This window comes from Myotis lucifugus, unplaced genomic scaffold (genome assembly GCF_000147115.1).
Source record: "Myotis lucifugus unplaced genomic scaffold, Myoluc2.0 scaffold_83, whole genome shotgun sequence".
Classification (NCBI taxonomy): Eukaryota; Metazoa; Chordata; class Mammalia; order Chiroptera; family Vespertilionidae; genus Myotis; species Myotis lucifugus.
In genome coordinates, this window is record NW_005871131.1 from 3,674,635 (window position 1) to 3,698,008 (window position 23,374).

The window sequence follows — 23,374 nt, forward strand, 5'->3', positions numbered from 1 at the left end:
GCGTGCAGGAGGCAGCTGATCGATGTTTCTCATCGATGTTTCTAACTATCCCTCTCTCTTCCTCTCTGTAAAAAAAATCAATAAAATATATTTTATAAAAATAAATATTGGAAAATTTAAAATAAAATATGGCATTCTTGGTTCCCTTGAAATATTGGATGATCTAGTACAGTGGTTGGCAAACCGCGGCTCGCAAGCCACATGCGGCTCTTTGGCCCCTTGAGTGTGGCTCTTCCACAAAATACCGCGTGCGGGCACGCACGTACAGTGCGATTGAAATTTCGTGGCCCCTGCGCAGAAGTCGGTTTTCGGCCTGGGCGAGTCCATTTTGAAGAAGTGGTAGAAGAAGTGGGGGGTGTCGGTCGGTTGGGCGACGGGAGACATGGCCCAGGTGGGCTGCGGGATACACAGCGCGGGGGAGGCGCACGCGATTCATGCACGAGTTGAGTGAGCCAGTCAGCAGTCTCGTGTGCAGTGGTTAGTGCTAGTCGCGTCCGCAAATCGTGCGGGTGACAAAAGTACCTACTCGAAGCATAAAGTTACCTGTATTTTTCCAACCAGCTGCAAATCCTACAGGTATTTTTGTCATCAATTTAAGAATTGTAATTATTTTGTGTTGGTGGCTTTATTGTTATAAAATGAGGATGTTTTTAGCAAAGGCCAGCTTAGGAGTACCCTAATTAAGTTAATAACAGTGTACCTACCTATATAGTTTAAGTTTAAAAAATTTGGCTCTCAAAAGAAATTCTAATCGTTGTACTGTTGATATTTGGCTCTGTTGACTAATAAGTTTGCCGACCACTGATCTAGTAAATAGATTTTTTTTTTTTTTTTTTTTAGTATAGTGGGTTTTTTTTGTTTGTTTTGTGTGTGTGTGTGTGTGTGTGTGTGTGTTTGGTAGTGTAGTTTAGTTCTCCTTTAGGCGGAAAAGTGCTGTTCAGTTTATTCTAGCTCCCACCCAGACTGCAATACAATAGGTATTTGAGTTTTCTACCTCTCATTTACAGAATTCGTTATATTAAAATAGCCACAGGGATAGGAGAACACAAAGGTATTTTAGGTTGTGGTGTCAAAGCCTAAAGCCAGGAATAAATAGGTGTAGTGAGGTGAATAAGATAATAAAGGAATCTTGTGGCTGATTTTACAGGGCTATTTTGAAAAGTAGGACAAAATGGGATTGGTGAATTGGTCAAAGTTTGGTTGTGTATTATGTAATTTATTGAAAGACAGGGAAAATTGGGATATGATAAGCTAGATTAAAGCCATGTGCATCTACTTCATTCCTTGATAGCAAGACTATTATCTTATTCAACTTTACAGGTCCAATCCTTTTTCCCATGGTGGTGAGCCCATAAAAAACAACACTTAATAATTAAATGACTGTTGACTTATTTTAGGTTAGTTGGGTTTGCAGAAATGTATAGTGGATTAAATGGGATAAATTTGAGATAGTCTGGCTGTGAACTAGAAATGAAATGAAAACCTAGTTTTAGGCTTATTGTTGTGTAAATGGTGAGAATAAGGCTTGAAAGTCAGAACCAATACTTGCTGGTTAGCTAAAGAAGACTATAAAAAGGAGGATAAAGAGTCAAAGATAACGCCATGGTTTCTGGTATGAGAGATTAGAAGAGCCACAGAAATGGGATATTTTGGAAAAGGGGGCTAATTTGGAGGAGAGAGGAGAAAGAATTCTTTTTCTAAAATGGCATAGTTAAGGATAGTCATTGAACAAAAATTTATTGAACACCTACTGGGAAAACAGAGCTAGGGAGGTGGGAGTGAAAATAGAGCAGGAAACCTGCAGTTTTAAATAGAGTGGTCAGAGAGGACCTCACTAAGCTGGTGATATTGGAGCACATATTTGAAGGAGGTGAGTGAATGAACCATGTAGAATCTGAAGGAAGAATATTCCAGGTAGAGAAGCTGACTAGTGCTAAGGACTAAGACTGCAGGTTCTTGTTGAATTTAAGGAACAAGATGCCCTGGTGGCTAGAGGCTAAGAGAGAGAGAATGAGATAATGGAGACAAATGGGAGTGTGCCCGATCATTATGTCTTTTTTGGTCAGAGTGAGAAGTTCAGTTTTTCTTCTAAGTGAGATGGGAAGCCATTGGAAGCTTTTGAAGAAAGTGGCATGCCCTGACTTAACATACTATATAATAAAGAGGTAATATGCAAATTAGCCCTCACGAAATGGCTCCATACGACTAGGCTGGCAGGGGGGTTAGTGAGGGACGACCAAACGACTGAACAAGCAGCTGCGTGGGGGCGACCAGGCCGGCAGAGGGGGGGGGTAGTTTGGGGGGCAACCAGACTGGCAGAGGGGGGGGCAGTAAGGGGGTGACCAGGCCTACAGGGGGGGCGGCAGTTAGGAGTGACCAGGCCAGCAGGGAGGGGGACAGTAGGGGGCAACCTGGCCAGCAGCGGGGCACAGTAAGGGGCGACCAGGCAGGCAGGTAGGTGAGCGATTAGAAGCCAGAGGTCCAGGATTGTGAGAGGGACGTCCAATTCCCTGGAATCGGGCCTAAACCGGCAGTTGGACATTCCCCAAGGGGCCCCGGATTGGAGAGGGTGCACACGGGGCTGAGGGGACCCCACCCACCCACCCCCGCACGAATTTCGGGCCTCTAGTCTATATCATAAAAGGCCTGTGGTCATCACACCATAACGCCATTATGACCAAACAAGCAGCAGCCTGCGGTGGGTGGGATGTGAGCTACTAGCAGTGGGGAGCTACGATCAGTGGAGGGCGGGGCGTGAGCTGCTAGTGGCCGAGAGCTATAGCAGCGGAGAGCTAATAGCAGCAGAGAGCTAGGAACGGCTGAGGGCAGTGCGAGATGAGTGGGGTGGCCAGCTGAGGCAAGTGGAAGCGAATCATGCGCGCTGGGCCTCTAGTATTGAGATAATCACAGTGGCTGCTGTGTTGAGAATAGACTGTGGAGCAAGGGTAGAAGCAGGAAAACCAGTTAGAAGGTTTTTCAGTAATTTCGATGAGGTAGTGGCTTAGAACAGAGAGGTGGCAAGAGATGTTTTAGAGTAGTGTCAGATTCAGGATATATTTTGGAAATGGAGCAAAACAAGGTTTGATGACAAGTTAAATGAAGCATATCAGAGATGATTCAAGGATAATTGTAAAATTTTTGGCATTAGTAACTGAGATAGGAAAGACTGAGGGGAGGAAGTTATTAAGGGCAAGAAGATCAGGAGTTTAATTTGGGACATGGTGAGTTTGAAGTGTCTATTAGAAACCCAAGAAGAGATCTTGGGACTGAGCCTTAGGCATTCCAGCTTTAAGAGATCTGAGAGAAAAGGAGAAACCACTAAAGACTGAGAAGGAGCAGCAAGAAGAACCAGGATTGTGGAGTCCTATAAGTGAAATAGAGAAAGGGCTTCAAAATGGAAGGAATAATCAACTCTATAGGACACTGCCAGTAGGTCGAGTAAGATGAGAGTTTGAGGATTGGTAATTGAATTTAGCAATATACAAATTATTAGTGACCTTGATGAGCAGTTTGGGTCAGGTGGTTGGGTGAAAGCTTGGTTGGAATGGGATTATAGAAGATGAGAAAGTGGGATCAAGAATTTTTTTTTAAGATAGCAAAAAAGATGTGAACAGTGGAAAAGAAATGGTGATGATTCAAGAAAAAGCAAAGTATTGCTAGAGAGAGAGCCTTGAGAAAAAGGGTTATGGGATGTGTCCAAGTAACAGGAGGGCAAGCAGTTTGTCTGAGTACAGATGCTGGTATAGATTTGATGGTAGAAATAAAGTTTTTTCTAAATGCTTCCTTGTGAGATTTTCAGTGAAATATTAATCAAGGTCTTCAGCTGAGAATGAGTATGAAAGAAAGTATTAGGGACAGTGGTTCTCAACCTTCCTAATGCCACGACCCTTTAATACAGTTCCTCATGTTGTGGTGAGTCCCAACCATAAAATTATTTTCATTGCTACTTCATAACTGTAATTTTGCTACTGTTATGAATCATAATGTAAATATCTGACATGCAGGATTTAGGCAACCCCTGTGAAAGGGTCGTTCGACCCCCAAAGGGGTCGTGACCCACAGGTTGAGAACCACTGGGCTAGGAGAAAGTTGAGATTATTGCTAAATGAATGAGATGAGACTAAATGAACTTTGGAAATGTGTGCCTGCGAGGTAACATGAAGAGCCCATTGGTTGTTCTTGGGTATGTATTTAAGATGAAATCAGATGTTGTAACTGTGTGTTTTTCTCCTTGGATGCGGGCACAGAGTAGGTGAAAAGTTAGATTTTACCAGGTTTGGGATTTGCCATGTGTATGTGGCATAGAGCAGAGGAGTTGAGAATGGAAAACAGTGATGGTTTTGGTTGATCATGGAATTTAAGATTGGTAAGGAGGGATGCAAGGTCAAGAGGAAGGTGGTAGGATCAACAGATTATAGATCCCAGCAGAGTTAGAGAATTGTTGGGATATGTTAAGAAAGTTAAGCTGGAAAAAATAGGAGGTGGTGGTCATGTGCAGTGCTTGAAATAGATTATGGAGGGATTGCAATTATGAGTAGTTACAAAGTCAGTTTAAGATATCACTATGGGAATGAGTAACTGAGGTAGCATGAAGGACAAGAGTATAGGAGCAGTGTTCAAGGAAATGAGAGACCAAGATACTGGAAGAATGATCTATGGATATGAAAGCACTGATAATTAAGGCAGAGTTATGTTAGAGGGGTGATGACCCATGGGTTAAATTATGCAAGGAATAAGGGCTAGTAGCCTATTGGTCTATAATTGCTTATAAAGAAGAGAGGTAGTGTGGATGATGTAATCATGACATGAGATTCAGTGCTGAAGTAGAATGGAGATGTCCTATAACAACTAGAATAAAAGTTCTTCTATATACTTTATTATCCTATATAATAAAAGGGTAATATACAAATTGACCCTAACGGCAGAACAACCAGAACAACCTCTGGACGAGTCACTATGAGGTGCACTGACCACCTCTTGGTGCCTTTCCCTGGCTGGCAGGCTCTGATCGCCTGATGGCCACCTATGGCAGGGGCGGGGCTGGCAAGTGGGTGGGAACAGCCGACCTCTCAGTCCTTTCCCCCGGTTGTCAGGCACCGATGACCCAATTGCAAATGGAGAACTAGGGGTGGGTTGCGGCAGGGGGGCAGGGCCATCTGTGGGCAGCTGGGGAAGATGTCCCTGAATGCAGGCCTGGCCTAGGGACCGTACCTGCACATGAATTTCATGTGTCAGCCCTCTAGTTCTGAATAAAATAATAATTTCCAGTATTTGATAAAGCTTTCAAGTGAAGATTTGCAAAGGTTAAAAGTTAGTTTCTTTTTGATATATATTAGCTAAATGGGAAAAAGATTAAAGGCCTGATTTATCATATATATCAAGATAATTATAGGTTTTTCATGGGCTGTTATAAAGAATAAATTTTTGGTATCTTAACAGATGGGAAATAAGACCAAGATTGGAAAATGTCCTTTAAGAACAAAACAAACCAGATGCATTCTAAAATCAACACAAAATACTTGTATCAGTAGTGAAAAACTTTTGGAAAAGAAGAAAATTGGTTCAGAAACGTCACTGGTAAAAGGTGAAAAAAATAGTATGGCTAAGGATTTATGCAAGCAGTATGCTGATAAAGACTGTCTTCATATCCGGAAAGAGAGTTCACCTACAACCCCTAAAATACAGAAGACTGGGAACACCTTAAGTACACCTGTAATGGCTAAACAGAAGCCTTGCAAAAATCACATCACAGGCGAAAATATGAAGAGTAGTTTGGTGTGTCTAACACAAGACCAGCTACAACAGATTTTGATAAATGTAAACCACAGAAATAGACCCACGTTCCTGACTGAGAATGGAAAGGAGGAGGAAACAAGTAAGACTTTCTGAAGTTTTAGTACATTTTATTGACATAAAATGTTTTGGAATTTCAGGTTCATTGATTTTTACATAACTGTGCCTCTTAAATTCTATTTTACATGTAACAATTTTTCAAAATGATTGGTCTCTTAAGGTAAATAAATATACAGGATTACTTTTATAATATGCTATATTTTACGGTTAATGCCCAGAATATTATTCTCATGAACCATAGCCTTAAGAAATCCAGTTTTCTGTGAACTCTAGAAAAGATGTTAATACAGAACACTATTGTACTTATTTTAGAATGTAGAAAAACCTTACTTACATTAAAAAGAATTATATAAAATGTTCCAACAAACCATTATAGTACTTCTAGTGAAAATTGAGGGACCCCTACTATGAAGATTTGACTTGCTTGTTGAAAATGTTGATTTTCCTGGCCCCTACATTTTGCTTTTCCTAATTCTCAATCCATGCTAAGGATTGGCAGCACTATCTTTAAAACACAAACTTGAAAGGAGTAGTAGAATATTACATGCCTTCTGTTTCACTAATCATAATTGTACTTAAAAGCCTTCTTGTTTCAGCTTTGAGCTGAAGAATTGTGAATATGAGTAGAAATATCATTAACATTTTGTGAGTCAATAGTGGAAAAAAAAAAAAAATTAACAGTCACCAGGAAGAGTTCCCACAACTGGTTTGGAGACCAGGTAGCTCCTATATACTCCCAAGGTGCTGAGATAGTGTAATCTACCTTCTCTTGGTCTAGATCAGTGGTCAGCAAACTGCGGCTCGCGAGCCACATGCGGCTCTTTGGCCCCTTGAGTGTGGCTCTTCCACAAAATACCAACTTCTGCGCATGGGCCACAAAGTTTCAATCGCACTGTACATGTGCGCCCGCACGTGGCATTTTGTGGAAGAGCCACACTCAAGGGACCAAAGAGCCACATGTGGCTCGCGAGCTGCAGTTTGGCAACCACTGGTCTAGATTATCCTTTGTAAAATGAGAAAGCTAGATTTTGTCTTGTAAGTCTAGAATTCTAGTTCAGAGAACAAAAAAATAAAAACTTAGCAAAGATAGTGAGAGAAAATATCAATAAAGTTAAAAGAATTTTCCTAGTCATATAATGACCTACATATTAGATATGCTTTTTCTTCACTAGGAGAACTAGCATGTTAAGGAACAATGTAGAATAGTTTTTGAACCAAGCATGAGTCCAAAATATTTGGAATAGCTATAGCTGGGGCATAAAGCCAGTGGTCCATGGTAAAGTTTTTCACTGATTTCCCAGCTAAATTAGGAAAAGGTAGTGAGTTTTTCATAGAGCTATTTGCTTTTATTCTCAATAAAGTCAATTGTGTTTTTGTTTATATTATTTTTAAAAGTGATGTTGGCAGGAATAAATGGAGGTTTATTTTTGTTGTTGTTGCTTGTTGTTTGGTACAGGAATTTGTATAGCTGTGGCCATACATCTGGGTCATTAAACCTCTGAGGCTCAGTTTCCTTTTTTGACAAAAAGGGAGTCATAATACCCACTGCAAAGATTGCTGTGAGAAATAATTAGGTGATGTGTAAGGCAATGTTTTTTAAACTGTATAGCAGTATGCTAAAATAAGGTATTGTAATAGATGCAATTATACTGTTAATTTTAAAGCCTGCATTTTATTTCCTAGGTCAGTACAGTCTACATTTAAACAGTATTCCTAATCAGAAAAAGGATGAGAACATTATGGGACTACTCCAAAAAACTGAGGTTGTTTCATGTGTCCAAGATGAAAATAAATCTGTTTTAAATAAAAGTCAGGAGACATCTAAGCAGTCTGAGCATAAAATTGCCATGTATGTAACTCATATCTTGTGAATATGATTTTTGCTTGACTTTCTTATGAAATATTAACTCTGAAGACTAAGAGCTAGTTAAAAGTTATTACTGAATACTATGGAGTATGTTGTGTCGAAATGGATAATAAGGTTTCAGTCATTATTTTGTGTTTTGTCTCAGAGAGAATGTATGGAAACCAGCGGACATATTCAGTACTCTGGGGGAAAGAGAACGTGATAGAAATTTGTTGGAAGCAAAAAAAGCCCAGTGGAGGAAAGAGCTTGGTAAGTAATTATTAACACCTATTATTGTAGTTTGGTTGACTTACAGAATATATATAAAGGATGAAATATATCCTTCAATATGATATTATCAAAAGTCTTGTGTTATAAATTTGCCATTTAGAGGAGTTCTCTGTAAATGTATAAGAAGATTGTGGTTTCACATTCGCTTACATTGTACCTTTTTGTTTGGCACTCTGGTGTGTACCAAAAGCCAGAGGTGAGCATTGATGTCATCAGTATCATTCTAGAGCTCCTGGATCTCAAAGATTCCTAAACTTTTCTCATTTCTTGAAAATCCACTTATCATATTTTTCCATTACAGAAATCCTATGGGTTTAAAGATGGTTTTATTTAAAAATAGAGTTCATTTTTTTAAAATAAAATGTTCTAATGAAGAGTTATCAGTATGATATCAATTAGTGTATTCCACACAAAAATAAGCTTATTGTTTTTTGTCAGACTGTAGAAACTGTATAACAGAAATATTTATAATTTTTGTTAGGGTCTTAAAATATTGATAATAACTAAGAAACTCCCATTGCTTCTTGGACTAGACTTGGAGTCCATAGTTTGGAAAATACATGAAGTAACAGTTGTACTTTTAGAAATAGCTGTACTAAGAGCATGAAGATGGGCTTCACCCTCCTGTGAGGCAGCCATGCTGGTACAGGATAGGTGATGTAGAAAAAGAGATAAGCAGAAGAATTAGGGAATGAATTGATATTGGAAGTGATGGTAACAGAAGAATGAAGAAATTTAATATATGGTAGCAGAATCAGAAGATTTGGAGATCTGATCTGTGTTTATAGCATAATTTCAGCTTTAAATATTTTTAAATAAAATTTAGCTTATCAAAATACAATACAAAACTTCTGAAGTAAGATATGGAGCTACTTGGAAATGACTGAAGTGTTTTATGCTTTAATTATTATCTTTAAAAATACAATTTACTGTTACTTGATACTGTTAGAAAAAGCACATCTTTCTTTCTTAAAGCTTTGCTTTCATTAGTTTTCTTGGAATTTAAATTTATATATCTTTGACATTTTAAGAACTATTGATTTGGGGTCTTGTTTATTTATATTGTTCTGTTAACACAAGATTTTATATTTTTTACTTTTTTCACAGTTATGAATAATGCTGACATTTATTAAATATTTATTTTGTGCCAGGTCCTGTACTGAAATAGGCACTATTATTACTCTCTTTTTACAGAAGAACAAACAGGTTTAGAAAAGTGAACAGTAATTTGTCCATAGACATATTGTGGGGAAATAGTTGAACTTGGATTTGACCCCCAAATTTCTCTGAATCCAGAGTTCTTACTTTTGAGTCTCTTACTAATAATTGACTGAACATTTCAGGAAAGTAGAACCTCAAAATAATTAGCATAATATAAACTATGTTGTCCTGAAAAAATCTCTTTATTGATAATTGTAATAGACATTATTACATCCATTTGTGCCATACTTAAATTTGGTTCTGATTAAATGTTTTATTCCATCTCCTTTTAAAATTTTTCTTTATCTTGTGAGTTAATCTCCTCTGTACAAAACAATTTTAATCTGTGTTAGAATCTGCACTCTTTAAGAAGGTCATGATTTGTTTACGTGATTTTTTTTGCAGTTATTGTACATTTTTTTAAAAAGGACATTATTTCCAGATGAACAGGTTGCTTTAAAGAAGAAAGAAAAAGAAACTCCTGAAAAATGGAATAATACTTGGGAAAAATCTGAAAGTGATAAAATAGTATGGGAAAAACTTCAAATTCTTGACCAGTCTAAGGTAAGAGTATCAAAAGCAAGCATTTATGGAATATAAGACATCTGAATTAATTGAAATTTTGTAATGCTAAGTCATGTTCAGATCATAAGTTTATTTTTAAAGCACATTTATTATTTATATTTACTAAAGATACACTTTGTTGTTTTTTTACTTTGTTTTTATTGTTTGCACTATTACAAATGTTCCCATTTTCCACCCCTTCCCTCTGGCCATCACCACATTGCTTTCTGTGTCCATGAGTTATGCATATTTGTTCTTTGGCTAATTCCTTTATCCCCTTTCATCCAGTCCTGCCTCCCCCTGACATATTTATTTAAAAAAAAAATACATATATATATGTATGTATGTATATATAATTCTATTAACTATTTTTAAAAGCATATTCTTTTTAAAAAACTTATTTTTCAGATGCTATTTGAGAACACTGTTATTTTGAATTTAATTATGATCTCAACTAGTCTCTGTTTGCATTCTGTAAATTATCTTACTATGTTAGTAGTTATCAGCCTTTAGGCACCATCTTTAGGCTCTTATAAAAACTACAATTTTTAGATGTCCACAAAATTCTACCACTGACCATATGGTATCCACTATAAGCTTATCAAATCGAATATAAGTACATACCAGGTGTCCCTCAGGGCTTGCTTTGATGAACTTTAAATTTTTGCCTGTGTTTGATATGAGAGGAAGAAAATGTGCCCTTGTTATTCTATTTGTTTTTAGACTTCTGCTAGTGTTTCCAGCATTCTGTCACAGTCTCCCACACAGGTAATGGTGGTCCAGGCTGATGGTCACTCACCATCTAGAGCTAGTCAGATTTTAGAGGTAAGTCCTAAGTGTCATTACTTTGAATATATATGGTTTTTAGTACTTGATCACTATGTAACCTATTTTCCTTGAAGTAGTGAATTTAAGTATTATTTTTAATTACCAGATAATATTTACTGAGTCCATTGTGCTCTTTAAATTTAAAAAATGTTATAAGCTATTTCTTTTTTACACATATAATCCCTTCTTCCTAGTGGACATTTACATTTTAACAAATGTGTTCTGAAAATAATACAGTAACCTAAAGGTGGTAGACATTTTCATTCAGCACTGTAGGTTTTTTTTAAAGGCCCCTCCAGATTAGATTGTTTGCATGGCTGTTTATTCTGCTCCATATAGGGTTGATTTACCTACATCAGTTTTGTAGTTTGTTGATAATTTTACATTAACAAAAGAATGAAACTTGAATTGTATTTTGCCATGTTTCCAAAAGCACTTTGTTGAAAGGCAGTAAATTAGTATTGATAGACATAATTTGGAAAAACATCTATATTTCTGGGTGATAATTTAAGTGTAAAGTTTAGAAATTAATGCATATAGATACTACTGAAAACTACACTGGAACTATTCATGAAGTTGGTGATAATTGGCTTATTTACTTTTTAAAATTAGGACTGAAGAATCTTTAATGCTAAAAATATTAAGTATTTTCCGTTACCAAAATTTAGGTTGAAATGTTAGAATATTATTTATTTTTGTTGATTTGCACGGTTCTTTAGGTCATTTATTACCTTAAAGTAACCCATACTATTTTTATTAGTGCAAATAAAGAACCATTTGAGGTGACGTTATTTGCAAATAAAGAAATAACTAGCCCTGACCAGTTTGGCTCAGTGGATAGAGCGTCGGCCTGCAGACTGAAGGGTCCCAGGTTCAATTCCAGTCAAGGGCATGTACCTTGGTTGCGGGCACATCCCCAGTAGGGAGTGTGCAGGAAGCAGCTGAATCGATGTTTCTCTCTCAGTGATGTTTCTAACTCTCTATTCCTCTCCTTCTCCCTTCCTCTCTGTAAAAAAAAAAAAATCAATAAAAGAAATACACACACACACACACACACATGCGCGCGCACACATGCTAGAGGCCCGGTGCATGAAATTCGAGGATGAGTAGGGTCCTTAGGCCTGGCCGGCGGGGCGATTGGGGCCCCTGCTTGCACCCCCCTTGGCCTGGTGCCACCCGCTCACCCGCTCCACCATCCCGAAGCGGTCCTGCTTACATTGGGGCCCATCGGGGCCTGCGCTCCACTGCCTCCCACTGCCAGCTCTGGGTCACCGACACCCGCCATGTTCCACGCTGCCCCCTGGTGGTCAGTGCACATCTAACTCCCAGTCAGTCGAATTACTGCCCGTAATTTGCATATTATCCTTTTATTATATAGTATATTTAATAAAAGCATGTGTCCCTTTTTTTATAACCCCAAAACTATAAAGTTATTTATATTTTGGAGTCAGAGTTGGGGGTTGAGAGTGGGAGAAGGACAAGAAAGCAAAACACACGCTAAATCTATGGCTGAATAACCAAAGGTTAAGGAGTACCTACTTATTCTTTTACTATTTAAATGCAGTTTTTATGTATTTATTTATGAATGTGGTAAGATACCTGAAAGATGTTGAGGGAAAATGAATTGTGTTTTAAAAAAGAAAAACACCCTTTCTTAAACCTGCAAGCAGTTGGTTTCAGAAATCCCAGCTATACCAGGACTATTTTATACTATTTGAATATTAAGTTAACCTCTTCATGTAATTGAGAGGCGGAGAAGTTTGGTTGTTGGCAGGATCACCAAGACCCATTTTGTTAGAACAGTGGCTGACATAAAACAAGTGCTTAATGAAGGTGTCAAACAAACTCAAAAAGAGTCTGGAGGCTTTGACTAGAAATAAATGATAAAGATTTATTCAAGGGTCTTAGGCTTTGCAAAACAAAAATACAGCTAGGCAAAAACCCAGAAGTGTTCCGAAGAAGATAGACAAGTTAAGAGTTTTTATAGTAAAAATATATTCTTGAGAATAATAAGTTCTGCATTCTTAGCCCTAGGATTGGTCCAGGACAGTTATCGGTCAGATATTGGGCAGTCTGGATAGTATGGAGGATGGGCGCCAGGAGATCTGATCACATCTGGTGGTCTGGATAGTGGATATCAGGTGGTCTGTATACATGAGTCGTTGAGGGGGTGGAGGTCTGATGTATATCCAGGCATTGATGTAGGACTGGAAAGTTCAAACGTTTTAAGTTCTCAGGCTAGATAAAACCTACTTGATTTTAGTAATTTAGCAGCTTGACTATAGTGACTTCATTATATTGCTTCACTGTATTCCTCAGAGGTTTGCTGTAGTTGTAGTGTACAAAACTGGTCTATTTGGAACTCTGAGGCTGTTGAGGGTCAATTCCCTTAACAGGTTTCTTTCCTCTCTCTTCTATTCTCAATCTCCTACCTTAATTGAATAGCCCTGTATTTTCATCCTTGTATTGTTCAGCCCAAAACATTCTTTTACACTGTGTAGCTTAAAACTCCTTTTGTGTTTCTTAGACATTTAATTACAGCCTCAGCCTTTTTGAGAATGCCTTACCTTCATAAAACTTGGCTTTTCCCTAATAACTACCACTCCCTGAGAAATCTTTTAAGTACAGGGAGTATATCCTAATGTACTCTCTAACAGGGGGTAGAATGTGAGGCTGTTATGCTACCAACTTCTTATTGCTACTACCAAACCATAGTTCTTCAGTTGGCCAACAACAAATTCCATCTAGATGTTTCCTTTTTATTTTTACCTTTTTTATTGTGTAAAATGTATATAACATTTTTATCATTTTAAAATTCAGTGGCGCCCTGACCGGTTTGGCTCAGTGGATAGAGTGTTGGCCTGCAGACTTAAGGGTCCCAGGTTCGGTTCCGGTCAAGGGCATGTACCTTGGTTGCGGGCACATCCCCGGTGGGGAGTGTGCAGGAGGCAGCTGATCAATGTTTCTCTCTTATCGATGTTTCTGACTCTATCCCTCTCCCTTCTTCTCTGTAAAAAAATTAATAAAATATTAAAAATAAATAAATAAAATAAAATTCAGTGGCACTAACTACATTTACATTGTCACGCAACCATCACCACTGTCCATTTTCTGAATTCTTTCATCATCCCAAATTGAAACTACTCATTAAACAATAATTCCCCATTTCTCTCTAGCAAATCACCATTCTACTTTCTGTCTCTATGAATTTGACTATTCTAGGTACCTTTAAGTGTAATCACACAATATTTGTTCTTTGTGTCTGACATATTTCACTTAGCATAATGTTTTTAGGGTTTGTTTAAGCTGTAGCATGTATCAGAATTTCATTTATTTTTTAAGGCTGAATAATATTCCATTGTATGTGTAATACTAAATTTTGTTTATACATCCAAATGTTGGTGGATATTTGAGTTGTTAGCACCTTTAGGCTGGTAATAGGAATGATGCAGCTGTATACATTGCTGTACAAATAATCCCTGAGTCTCTGCTTTCAGTTCTTTTGGGTATATACCTATAGTGGAATTGCTAGACCATCTGGTAATTTCATGTTTAATTTTTATGTTAAATTTTTACCTATTCGGTGGTTTTATATTTCTTGGCTGTAAAAAAGAAGGAAACCTTACCCTTTGCGACAGCATGGATGGACTTGGAGAGCATTATGCTAAGTGAAATAAGCCAGTCATAGAAAGACAAGTACCATATGATTTCACTCATCTGTGGAATCTAATAAACAAAATAAACTTACATACAAAATAGAAACAAACTCATAGAGAACAGACTGACAGCTGTCAGGGGGAGGTGTTGCCGGGCTGGGTGAAAATGGTGAAGGGAATAAGCAAAAAGAGAAACAAGCTTATAGACACAGACAACGCTATGGTGATTATCAGAGGGAAATGGGGGCCAGGAAAGAGGGGATTAATGGTGATGGAAGGAGACTTGACTTGGGGTGGTGAGCACACAATACAATATATATATATATGATGTATTATGGAAATGTACAACTGAAACCTGTATAATTTTGTTAACCAGTGCCACCCCAATACATTTAATAAAAAAAAAAAATTAAAAAAAAATGTAAGTTAAAAAAAAGAAAACAGTTGTGAATGAAGCTCTTAATCATAGGTAAGGCAAATTGAAGAAGCATTTGTAAGAAATCTGAAATTTTATACCTTGGTGTAGAGTTTATTGTTATCTATACAATGTGCTAAAACTAAAAGGAGAAAATACTTTTAAAAAAAATTTTAAATAATTTGTACTGACTTATAGAGAGAGGAAGGGAGAGGGAGAAAGAGAAACATTGATGTGAGAGTGGAACATCAATCACTGCCTTCTGCACACCCCAGTCATGGGGATCAAGCCCATAACCCAGGCATGTGCCCTGATTAGGAATCAAACCAGCAACCTTTTGGTGCATGGGATGACATCCAACCAACTAAACCATACCAGCCAAGGCAAAAATATATATATTTTTATTGATTTCAGAGAGGAAAGGAGAGGGAGAGAAACATCAGTAATGAGAGAGAATCATTGATCGGCTCCCTCCTGCAGGCCTCCCACTGGGGATTGAGCCAGGACCAGGAATTTGAACCCTTACCCTCCTTGTTCATAGGTATTGGTCAACCACCGAGCAACGCCAGCCAGGTAGAAAAATATATTCTTAATAACTAAGAAAAGTCTAGTTAATATCAACATTGATGAGTTGGTAAAAGATGGCAAGATCAGAGGATGTGAGAGCATACTAAAGTTCTTGTGTTATTAGAAGAAGACATTTATAGACCTCAAATTAAAGAGAGGCTTAAAAATAAAGTGGGAGAAACTGAAATGTAAAATTAAGATAAAAGAAATAGGACCATCAATAATTATAATAAATCTAAGTGAACTAACACTCACAAGTCAACATATACTGACAGGTTGGAATAAAGAAACCTAGAGATTTTCTAGAATACAAGACATACCCAATGCATAAGAACACAGCAAGGTGGAAAATAATAGGATTTTAAGAACCACAATAAACTTGGTATTGTTACACTAATAAAAATAAGAAAACATTATTGGGGATAGTGGGGGTTATAAATATTAATAGAAGATCCAACATCAAAAAGGTATAGCAATTTTTAACATGCATGTACCTAGCAGATGAATAAAACCTTAAATATATGAATCGAGAAATTACTAAAACTTCAGAGAAATTTATAAGTTTTTTATTAAAGGTAGATTTCAACATGGAAATCAGCAATATAGCAAGTTGATTTTAATTAACATATCAGATTCTATGTCCAACAATTAGAAAACATTTTTTTCAAGCACACATGAATATTTATAAAAAGTGATACTGTGTTGAGCCACAAAGACTCAGTAAAATTTTAAATAGCTATTATATAAACAGTGTTTTCTACCTATAAAGCAAGTAATTTAGAAGTTACTAAAAAAAAGATTTTTTAAGCCACTACATATTTGGAAATTAAAGACCACAGCACTAAATAATTTGAGAGTTAAAGAAAGAAAAATTGAAATCACAAATATTTGGAACAGAAAGATAGTGGTTATGTACATACATCAAAATGTAAGATAGAGTAGGATTCAAGGGAAATTACATTAAATAAGGAAACCTTTAAATCAATATGCCAGGTGCCCATCTTAAGTTAGAATTAACCAAAAATAGAAGAAACATCATGAAAAATAGGAGCATCTGTAAAATGCATAACATACAAAGCTGAAAATTGTCTTTTAAAGTACAAAATCTGTCAAGACTGATTAAGAATACAGAATCAAGAGTGAAAATGCAATAATTGTAAGTAGAAAGTAAATCATTAGTAAATGAATATCTTATGCCAACAATTGTGAAAACTTACATGAAATGGATAAATTACTGTAAAAACTAATAACTTACAGGAGCTGACTTAAAAACTTGAGTACTCTTGTAACTGTTAAAGTAAATGTAGATCTTATTAAAAAAGTTTTCCCACAAGTGGACAAAATGTCCACATAGTCTGACATTTTCTACCAAATTTTAAAGGAGTGAATATCAAATTTATTTAGATTACTAGGCAGTAGAAGTATAGACTAACCCAAAATTAATTTTAAAAGCCTGGTATAAACTTAATATTAAAGCCAGAAAAATAAATAACAGAAAAGGAAGATTAGGTTTATTTTGTTTCATGAATATACACACAAAAATCTTAAAATATTAGCAAGTAAAATTCAATAATGTGTATCATCAGTAAGATAGGTTCATACTAGGTAGTTAAGGAAATGTTTTAAATCCACAAATGTAATGTTTCTTTTAACCCAACAAAAGAAAATATCTCAGTACAGTAGAAAAAGCATTTACTAAAATTCAAAACCAGTTCATTAAGAAAAATGACTCTGGAAATTAGACTAGAAGGGATTACCCATTGAGCATTAAAAGCAAAAAAGCCCTAAAACAAACATCATCCTAAGTAAGCCATTTTAGAAATATTCCATTTAAAATAAAAAAAATGAGATGCCCTGGCCTGTGATTAGAGCATTGGCCCATGCACCAAATGATTGCAGGTTCAATTCCTGGTAGGAGCACATGCCTGGATTGTGGGTTCTATCCCCAGTGGGGGGCATGCATGAGGCAGCTGATCGATGATTCTCATTATTGATGTTTCTATCTCTCCCTCTGTCTTCCTCTCAGAAATCAATAAAAAAATATATTTTTAAAAATGAGTATATTATGAACAACTTCTGCCAGTACATTAGAGAATTTAGATGAGAAATTGAGAAGTTATTAGAAAGACATCATTAAAATTGACACAAGAAATAGAAATGAATGAATGTGTATTTATTAAAGAAATAGAACTTGTAATTAAAAACTTCACAATGTAGACTCAGGCCCAGGTAAGTTTAATGGTGAATTCTTCCAGAAAATAAGGTAGAAGGCAAAACTCCAAGGTTCTTTATGAGGGCAGTATCCTCCTATATAATAAAACCCTAATATGCAAATTGACCGAACAGCAGAACGACTGGTTGCTATGATGCACACTGACCACCAGGGGGCAGACGCTCAATGCAGGAGCTGCCCGAGGTGGTCAGTGCGCTCTCACAGGAGGAGTGCCATTCAGCCAGAAACCGGGCTCATAGCTGGCAAGCGCAGCGGTGCTGGTGGGAACCACTCCCCCCTCTGCTGCAGGCGGGCAGTAAGGAGCGAGGGGTCCTGGACTGCAAGAGCCGGAATGTGAGGGGGAATATCTGACTGCTGGATTAGGCCCGATCTGGGGATCAGGCCTAAGCCAGCAAGCGGATATCCCCTAAGGAGTCCCAGACTGCGAGAGGGCACAGGCCAGGCTCAGGGACCCCCCTGAGCGCATGAATTTCATGTACCGGGCCTCTAGTAATTAAATAAAAACCCAATGCCCAAAGCTATTAAGACCAATAAGTTTTATAATAAAACCTGACAAAAAAAATACAAGAAAGAAAAATGTTAAAAATAATATATCATGATGAGTTGGGTTTAAGTAACACAAACTAGGTTTAACATTCAGAAATTGAGTCATTAAATTTGTAGAAATAATAGGTAAATTTAATCACAATGGCTGGATATAAAATGAATACACAAGTGTCACTGCACAAAATTGAAAGCTAGGAGAAACCAAGATGGCGGCATAGGTAAACACCGGAAATTGCTGCCTCGCACAACCATGTCAAAAATACAACTAAAAGACAAAACGGACATCATCCAGGACCACAGGAAGGCTGGCTGAGTGGGAATTCTACAACTAGAAGGAAAGAGAAAAGCACACTGAGACTCAGAGGAGGTGCAGAAGTAAAGTGCAGAGGTACGGGGGCCCACGTGGAAAGGGCTGGCAACTGAGGACACGGTTGTCTTTTTCAATCGGGAGGGAGTCTCAAGCTCCCGAATGCTCTGAACTCCCTTTCCAGGCGAGTCTCTGAGGACCCAGACTCATACGGGGAGAAACTGGACTGTCTGGCATCAGTGGGAACTCGAGGGCGGCTTTCTCTCAGAGGTGCTTGCAGTGATTACCCTGGGACACTGAGACATGGGGCCTCTTAGGGTAGGACTGAGGATCTGCCACAGCCGTTTGCTCTGCCCTGTTGATTCCCTGAGACCCCGCCCCACCCAAGCTGTGCGCAGAGGCTTTTGCATATGAAAGGCCTGGCCCTTTGCAATCTGAAAATTACCTAACAAACTGCAGCTGGGTCAGAGAGACCCAGAACTTCCAAAAGAAGGCCCAAGGCCCCACAGCAGCTTGCATTGCTTCACAGCTGGGCCTCATCTGGGCACCTCCAAATCCCAAACAAAGAAGAGGAATCTGCAGATCTCTCCATAGCTCCTGTTGGGTAGCCTCAGGCAGAGGCTAAATTAGCACCTCCTTAGAGATCCAAGAGCCAGTGTACCCAGTGGTCAGAATGGGACCATCCAGATTACAACTCCTCAGATCCATAAGGGACACACTCAGGGGGCAGACTCAGTGAGCACCAAAGCCCCAATGAAGCAAGTCTTGCCCCAGAAGGGTGTCTCCAGCACAGAAGTTCTCCCACTGTAGACACAGCTGATTCTCACAGACAATTGGCCTGGAGGTCAATTCCTCCCAGTGATACCTACAACAATCAAGGCTTACCTACAACAAGACTGTGCACAAAGCCCACAAAGGGGTGCACCAAGAGTGTCCACCTCAGGTAATTGGGGAGGCTGAGCCACTGGGCCCTATAGGACACCTAGCACAGAAAGCCACTCTATCAACACAGGGAAGCATAAAAAATACGGAGACAAAGAAACAGGTCACAAATGACAGAAATGGAGGAAAGCACACTACTGGATATAGAGTTCAAAACCAAACTTACAAGGTTTTTCAAGAATTTTCTAGAAACCACCGATAAATTTAGTGAGACCCTCAAGGATATGAACAAGGACCAACTAGAAATTAAGCATACACCGACTGAAATAAAGAATATTATACAGACTCCCAACAGCACACCAGAGGATCGCAAGAATCAAGTCAAAGATTTGAAATACGAAGAAGCAAAAATCACCCAACTGGAAAAACAAAAAGAAAAAAGAATCCAAAAATATGAAGATAGTGTAAGGAGCCTCTGGGACAACTTCAAGCATACCAACATCCAAATTATGGGGGTGCCAGAAGAAGAGAGAGCAAGATATTGAAAACCTATTTGAAGAAATAATGATAGAAAACTTCCCCTACCTGGTGAAAGAAATAGACTTACAAGTCCAGGAAGCACAGAGAACCCCAAACAAAAGGAATCCAAAGAGGACCACACCAAGACACATCATAATTAAAATGCCAAGAGCAAAAGACAAAGAATCTTAAAAGCATCAAGAGAAAAAAAGTCAGTTACCTACAAGGGAGTACCCATACGACTGTCAGCTGATTTCTCAACAGAAACTATGCAGGCCAGAAGGGAGTGGCAAGAAATATTCAAAGTGATGAATAGCAAGAGCCTACAACCTAGATTACTTTACCCAGCAAAGCTATCATTCAAAATTGAAGGTCAGATAAAGAGCTTCACAGATAAGAAAAAGCTAAAGGAGTTCATCACCACCAAACCAGTAGTATATGATATCCCGAGAAAATGAATTTTCTGAGAGTCCCACAGGAGGATGAGATATTGTAGAAAGCTTTATTTCTGTGGAATCAAATCCGAGTTTCCCATAGTTCCATTTTGCTTAGTCCTCCCATTAAAGAAGTTCCATTTTGCTTTCAGCAGAACTAAAATGAAAGCCAATGTCCAGAGTTTCCATTCCATCTCTGCACAGTCCAATGCAGCATCAGGCTAGCTTAATTTGTTTTCCCAGCTGCAGTCCATTAGTCCATTGCATGTGGGGTCTGCATGGCCATGGGCCATGGGCCATGGGCCATGTGGTTATAGAGGACACACAGGCAGGAGCAAAGCCAAAGGAACCAGAGAGCCGAGAGAGAGCGAGCGAGCAAGCTTTGTCTGTAGGATTATGCATTCCCAAATTTTCACGGGCTTCCTATGGCCCTGCCTACTCTATCCAACCCATCGTTCCCTAGTCTTGACTGAGGCACTTTCCCTTGTCACCCCAACTCATTGCACATGTGCCCATTTCCCCCTTTGTTGGACCCCTTCCCACAGTGACCTGCAGGGAATGGACTGGTGGTTCACTGGAGACTTTGAAATTGTAGCTTCCTGGTGATACTGCCCAAATGGCCATGCTTATAATATCTGGCCTCCCTTTTGCTCCTTTCCTATTATTAATAACTACCTAATTACAACAGCATCACTGGATTCTCTCTTTTTAACCTTTCCCTTCCCATTGCCTCTAGTACTTAAGATGTTTGGGTGGTTTGTTGTTCTGCCTGGGGAATATACTAATTTAGATTTAAATGAACACATTAACGGTGCTAAAAATGGAAATTGTAACCAAGTCATGACATCTTAGTTGTAACTCTGCCCCTTGCTCACCCACTAACCATCCCGTTTTTCTCTGGCCATTTGAACCATTGCCCATTGTTTTAGTGGCAGATAGGTGAGAACTTTGATCTACTCACACCTGCCATCAACACTTATTGCATCTTCATATTTGTTAGGGTTGCTGAAGGAGGAATGCAGGAGGCCAAAAGGGGTAAAGAATTATGAATTTATTAGGTCATCTGGAAACCCAGATGGGCTGAACCCTAAAATGGTGCCAACCCCCAAAGACGGGGAGTCAGAGGTTTTTAAAGGACTCTAGGCAGGCTTTCTCTGGGCAGAGAATTTTCTACGCAGGTCCAGATTCTGGGAGAGATAATGGTCTTAGCAAGTGGAATGTGGTCTAAGCAAGTGGAATGTCCATTGTGAAGTGACCTAAAGGTCAGTTCCCAGGGGAGAGTTATCGATTCAATTATTTGATCAGACCTAACGTTCTAGCCTTTTTGTTTTATGGAATATGGACAAAGGTCATATCTTTCGTAATTACTTCCTGCTGACGTGGGACGTCTCGATCACAGGGGGATGGAATTTGATAGTAGTCTGCTGGATGAGGGGTCGCAGCAGCATGATTTCCCCAAGAGACTGGTTGGTGAAGGCTCAAAAGCGGTCCTGTTGAGTGACTTGGGAGGTAAAAGCTGGTCCGAGGCTGCCACAGCGTCACTTGTCTGGTTTTGCTGCTTTTCTAGACCTGGAGCTGAAATACAACTGAGGTCTAGATGTTATCTTTAGGGAGGAAAAGGTCAGGGGTCTAAACTGCCTGACTAGTGATATGAAAGGGGAGGAGAGGTTACCCTGGGGGTGAGGTTATTGTTTTTCCAGTTTTGCCCCTTGCTAGGCATCCAGAGCTTTCTGGTAGGTCCTGAGACAGGATTTCAACATAGGATGACCAGTGGTTAGGCTCCCTATGGCAGTTTCAGCCCCTACTGTGATGCCCAGGGTTATTAGGAGAGGTATTCTCTGGACTTCTCTTTTGTGTCAGGTATGATGGGTTATGGGGACAGGTGAAGACTGATTATTGGGGGCTATATCTACAATGGGTGAGAGATAGATAAAGGTACAGGTTTCTGTCCAGTTGATCGGGAAGCAGTTGTATGTGTTTTCCTCACAGAGGAAGAAAAATACCTGATCATGGAGACAAGCTGAAAGGTATAGAGAGAAGAGGTGGACTAAAGGGTATGAGGTTCCTTTTCTCAGTTCCACACTCCAAGTTGAGAGGGTAGTCGTCATGGCGCTACCGATAAGGGGTGACAGATGAGTGCTTGAGATTCTATTGCAGTGAAAGTGGACGGGAACGCTACAATGGGCTGTTATCCAAGGGAAAAGAGAAAGGGAAGGAAAGGAGCAGGTGAAGCCTGGGGCCTGGGTGGTTGGATAAGAAGAAAAACGAACTGGCTGTAGAAAGTAACGATTGGCTTCCATTGGGACCAATGGCCGTTTGGTAGTTCTAGGTTAACTGTGGTGTGTTGCAAGCTGATGATGGGAGATGGCCCATTGATATATTGCCCTGTGACCTTGTAAAGCATAAAGGGGTTTGGGCGATTAGTGGGGTGTTAGAGTGTTAAGACCTGGACAGGGAGGGAGGAGCTACCTTAGTAGGAGATTGAATATAAGAACAGAAAAGAAGGGAGGCTTGATTTGCCTGGGCTGTATAATAATTACCTAGAAGGGTGTCTGCCTTTTTGAGAAATATAGTTCCCTTTTCCTTCTTATAAGCTAGAGTGATTTTTGCCCAATTCCGTCTCTTGACTGATATAAGGATGGTGGTATTTGCTGAAGAAGAGTGTGAAAGGCAGAGCTAGCAATCCCTGGCAAGGGTTGAATTGGTCTGGATTAGAGGGAATGGGTAAGGTTAAGTGTTCATTTGAGATGAATGGAAGTGAGAAAGTTCCTAATGGGTGTAGGAGAGGATGGTTGGTATAGAATGAGAAGGAGAGCTAATCCCCACTTCCAGGGTCGGGATTGTCCCAAGGAGGGGGAAAGGGTTTGTTCGGGACCTAGAAAGAAGGAAGTCTCATCCCATGGGTAATCGAAGTCCCCTTGTAGAAGGAAGTCCCATAGAAAGGTGAGAATCCTGATGTAAAGGGAGGGGGGACAGTAGCTAGGACCTGGAGGATTTGTATTGTGAGAGAAGGTGGGCTTCCCGGGAAGTCAGGGTTGGTAGGGTCAGTACATAGGGGGCACGTGCATGGGTGCTCACTCATTCATCCTCTTCCTCTGGGATGTGGGCAAGCTGGAGTCTGATGGGCCCAATCTGGTGGCTGTAAAGTTAGGGGACTCCAGCTCATGTGATGGAGGTGTTCTGGGGATGGGTTTTAATCTGGAAAGGTAGAATCATGGGGTATATCCTGATAG

The 23,374-nt window shown here is 39.1% G+C and overlaps 1 protein-coding gene across 10 annotated transcripts in view; it reads left to right on the plus strand.

The window, feature by feature from the left end:
* The window catches only part of CCDC66 (coiled-coil domain containing 66), a 66,151-nt gene that overhangs the window by 8,567 nt on the left and 34,210 nt on the right, over window positions 1–23,374 (plus strand). For 6 of the 10 annotated variants that reach the window (XM_014457700.2, XM_014457704.2, XM_023755714.1 and 3 more), the window contains 5 exons: window positions 5,440–5,875; window positions 7,537–7,702; window positions 7,866–7,969; window positions 9,633–9,754; window positions 10,478–10,579. In XM_014457700.2, the coding sequence (XP_014313186.1) occupies window positions 5,440–5,875; window positions 7,537–7,702; window positions 7,866–7,969; window positions 9,633–9,754; window positions 10,478–10,579 (930 nt within the window). Of the gene's footprint in view, window positions 1–5,439; window positions 5,876–7,536; window positions 7,703–7,865; window positions 7,970–9,595; window positions 9,755–10,477; window positions 10,580–23,374 lie in introns of all 10 variants that reach the window. The other 4 variants (XM_023755707.1, XM_023755711.1, XM_023755715.1 and 1 more) reach the window with 3 other exon arrangements.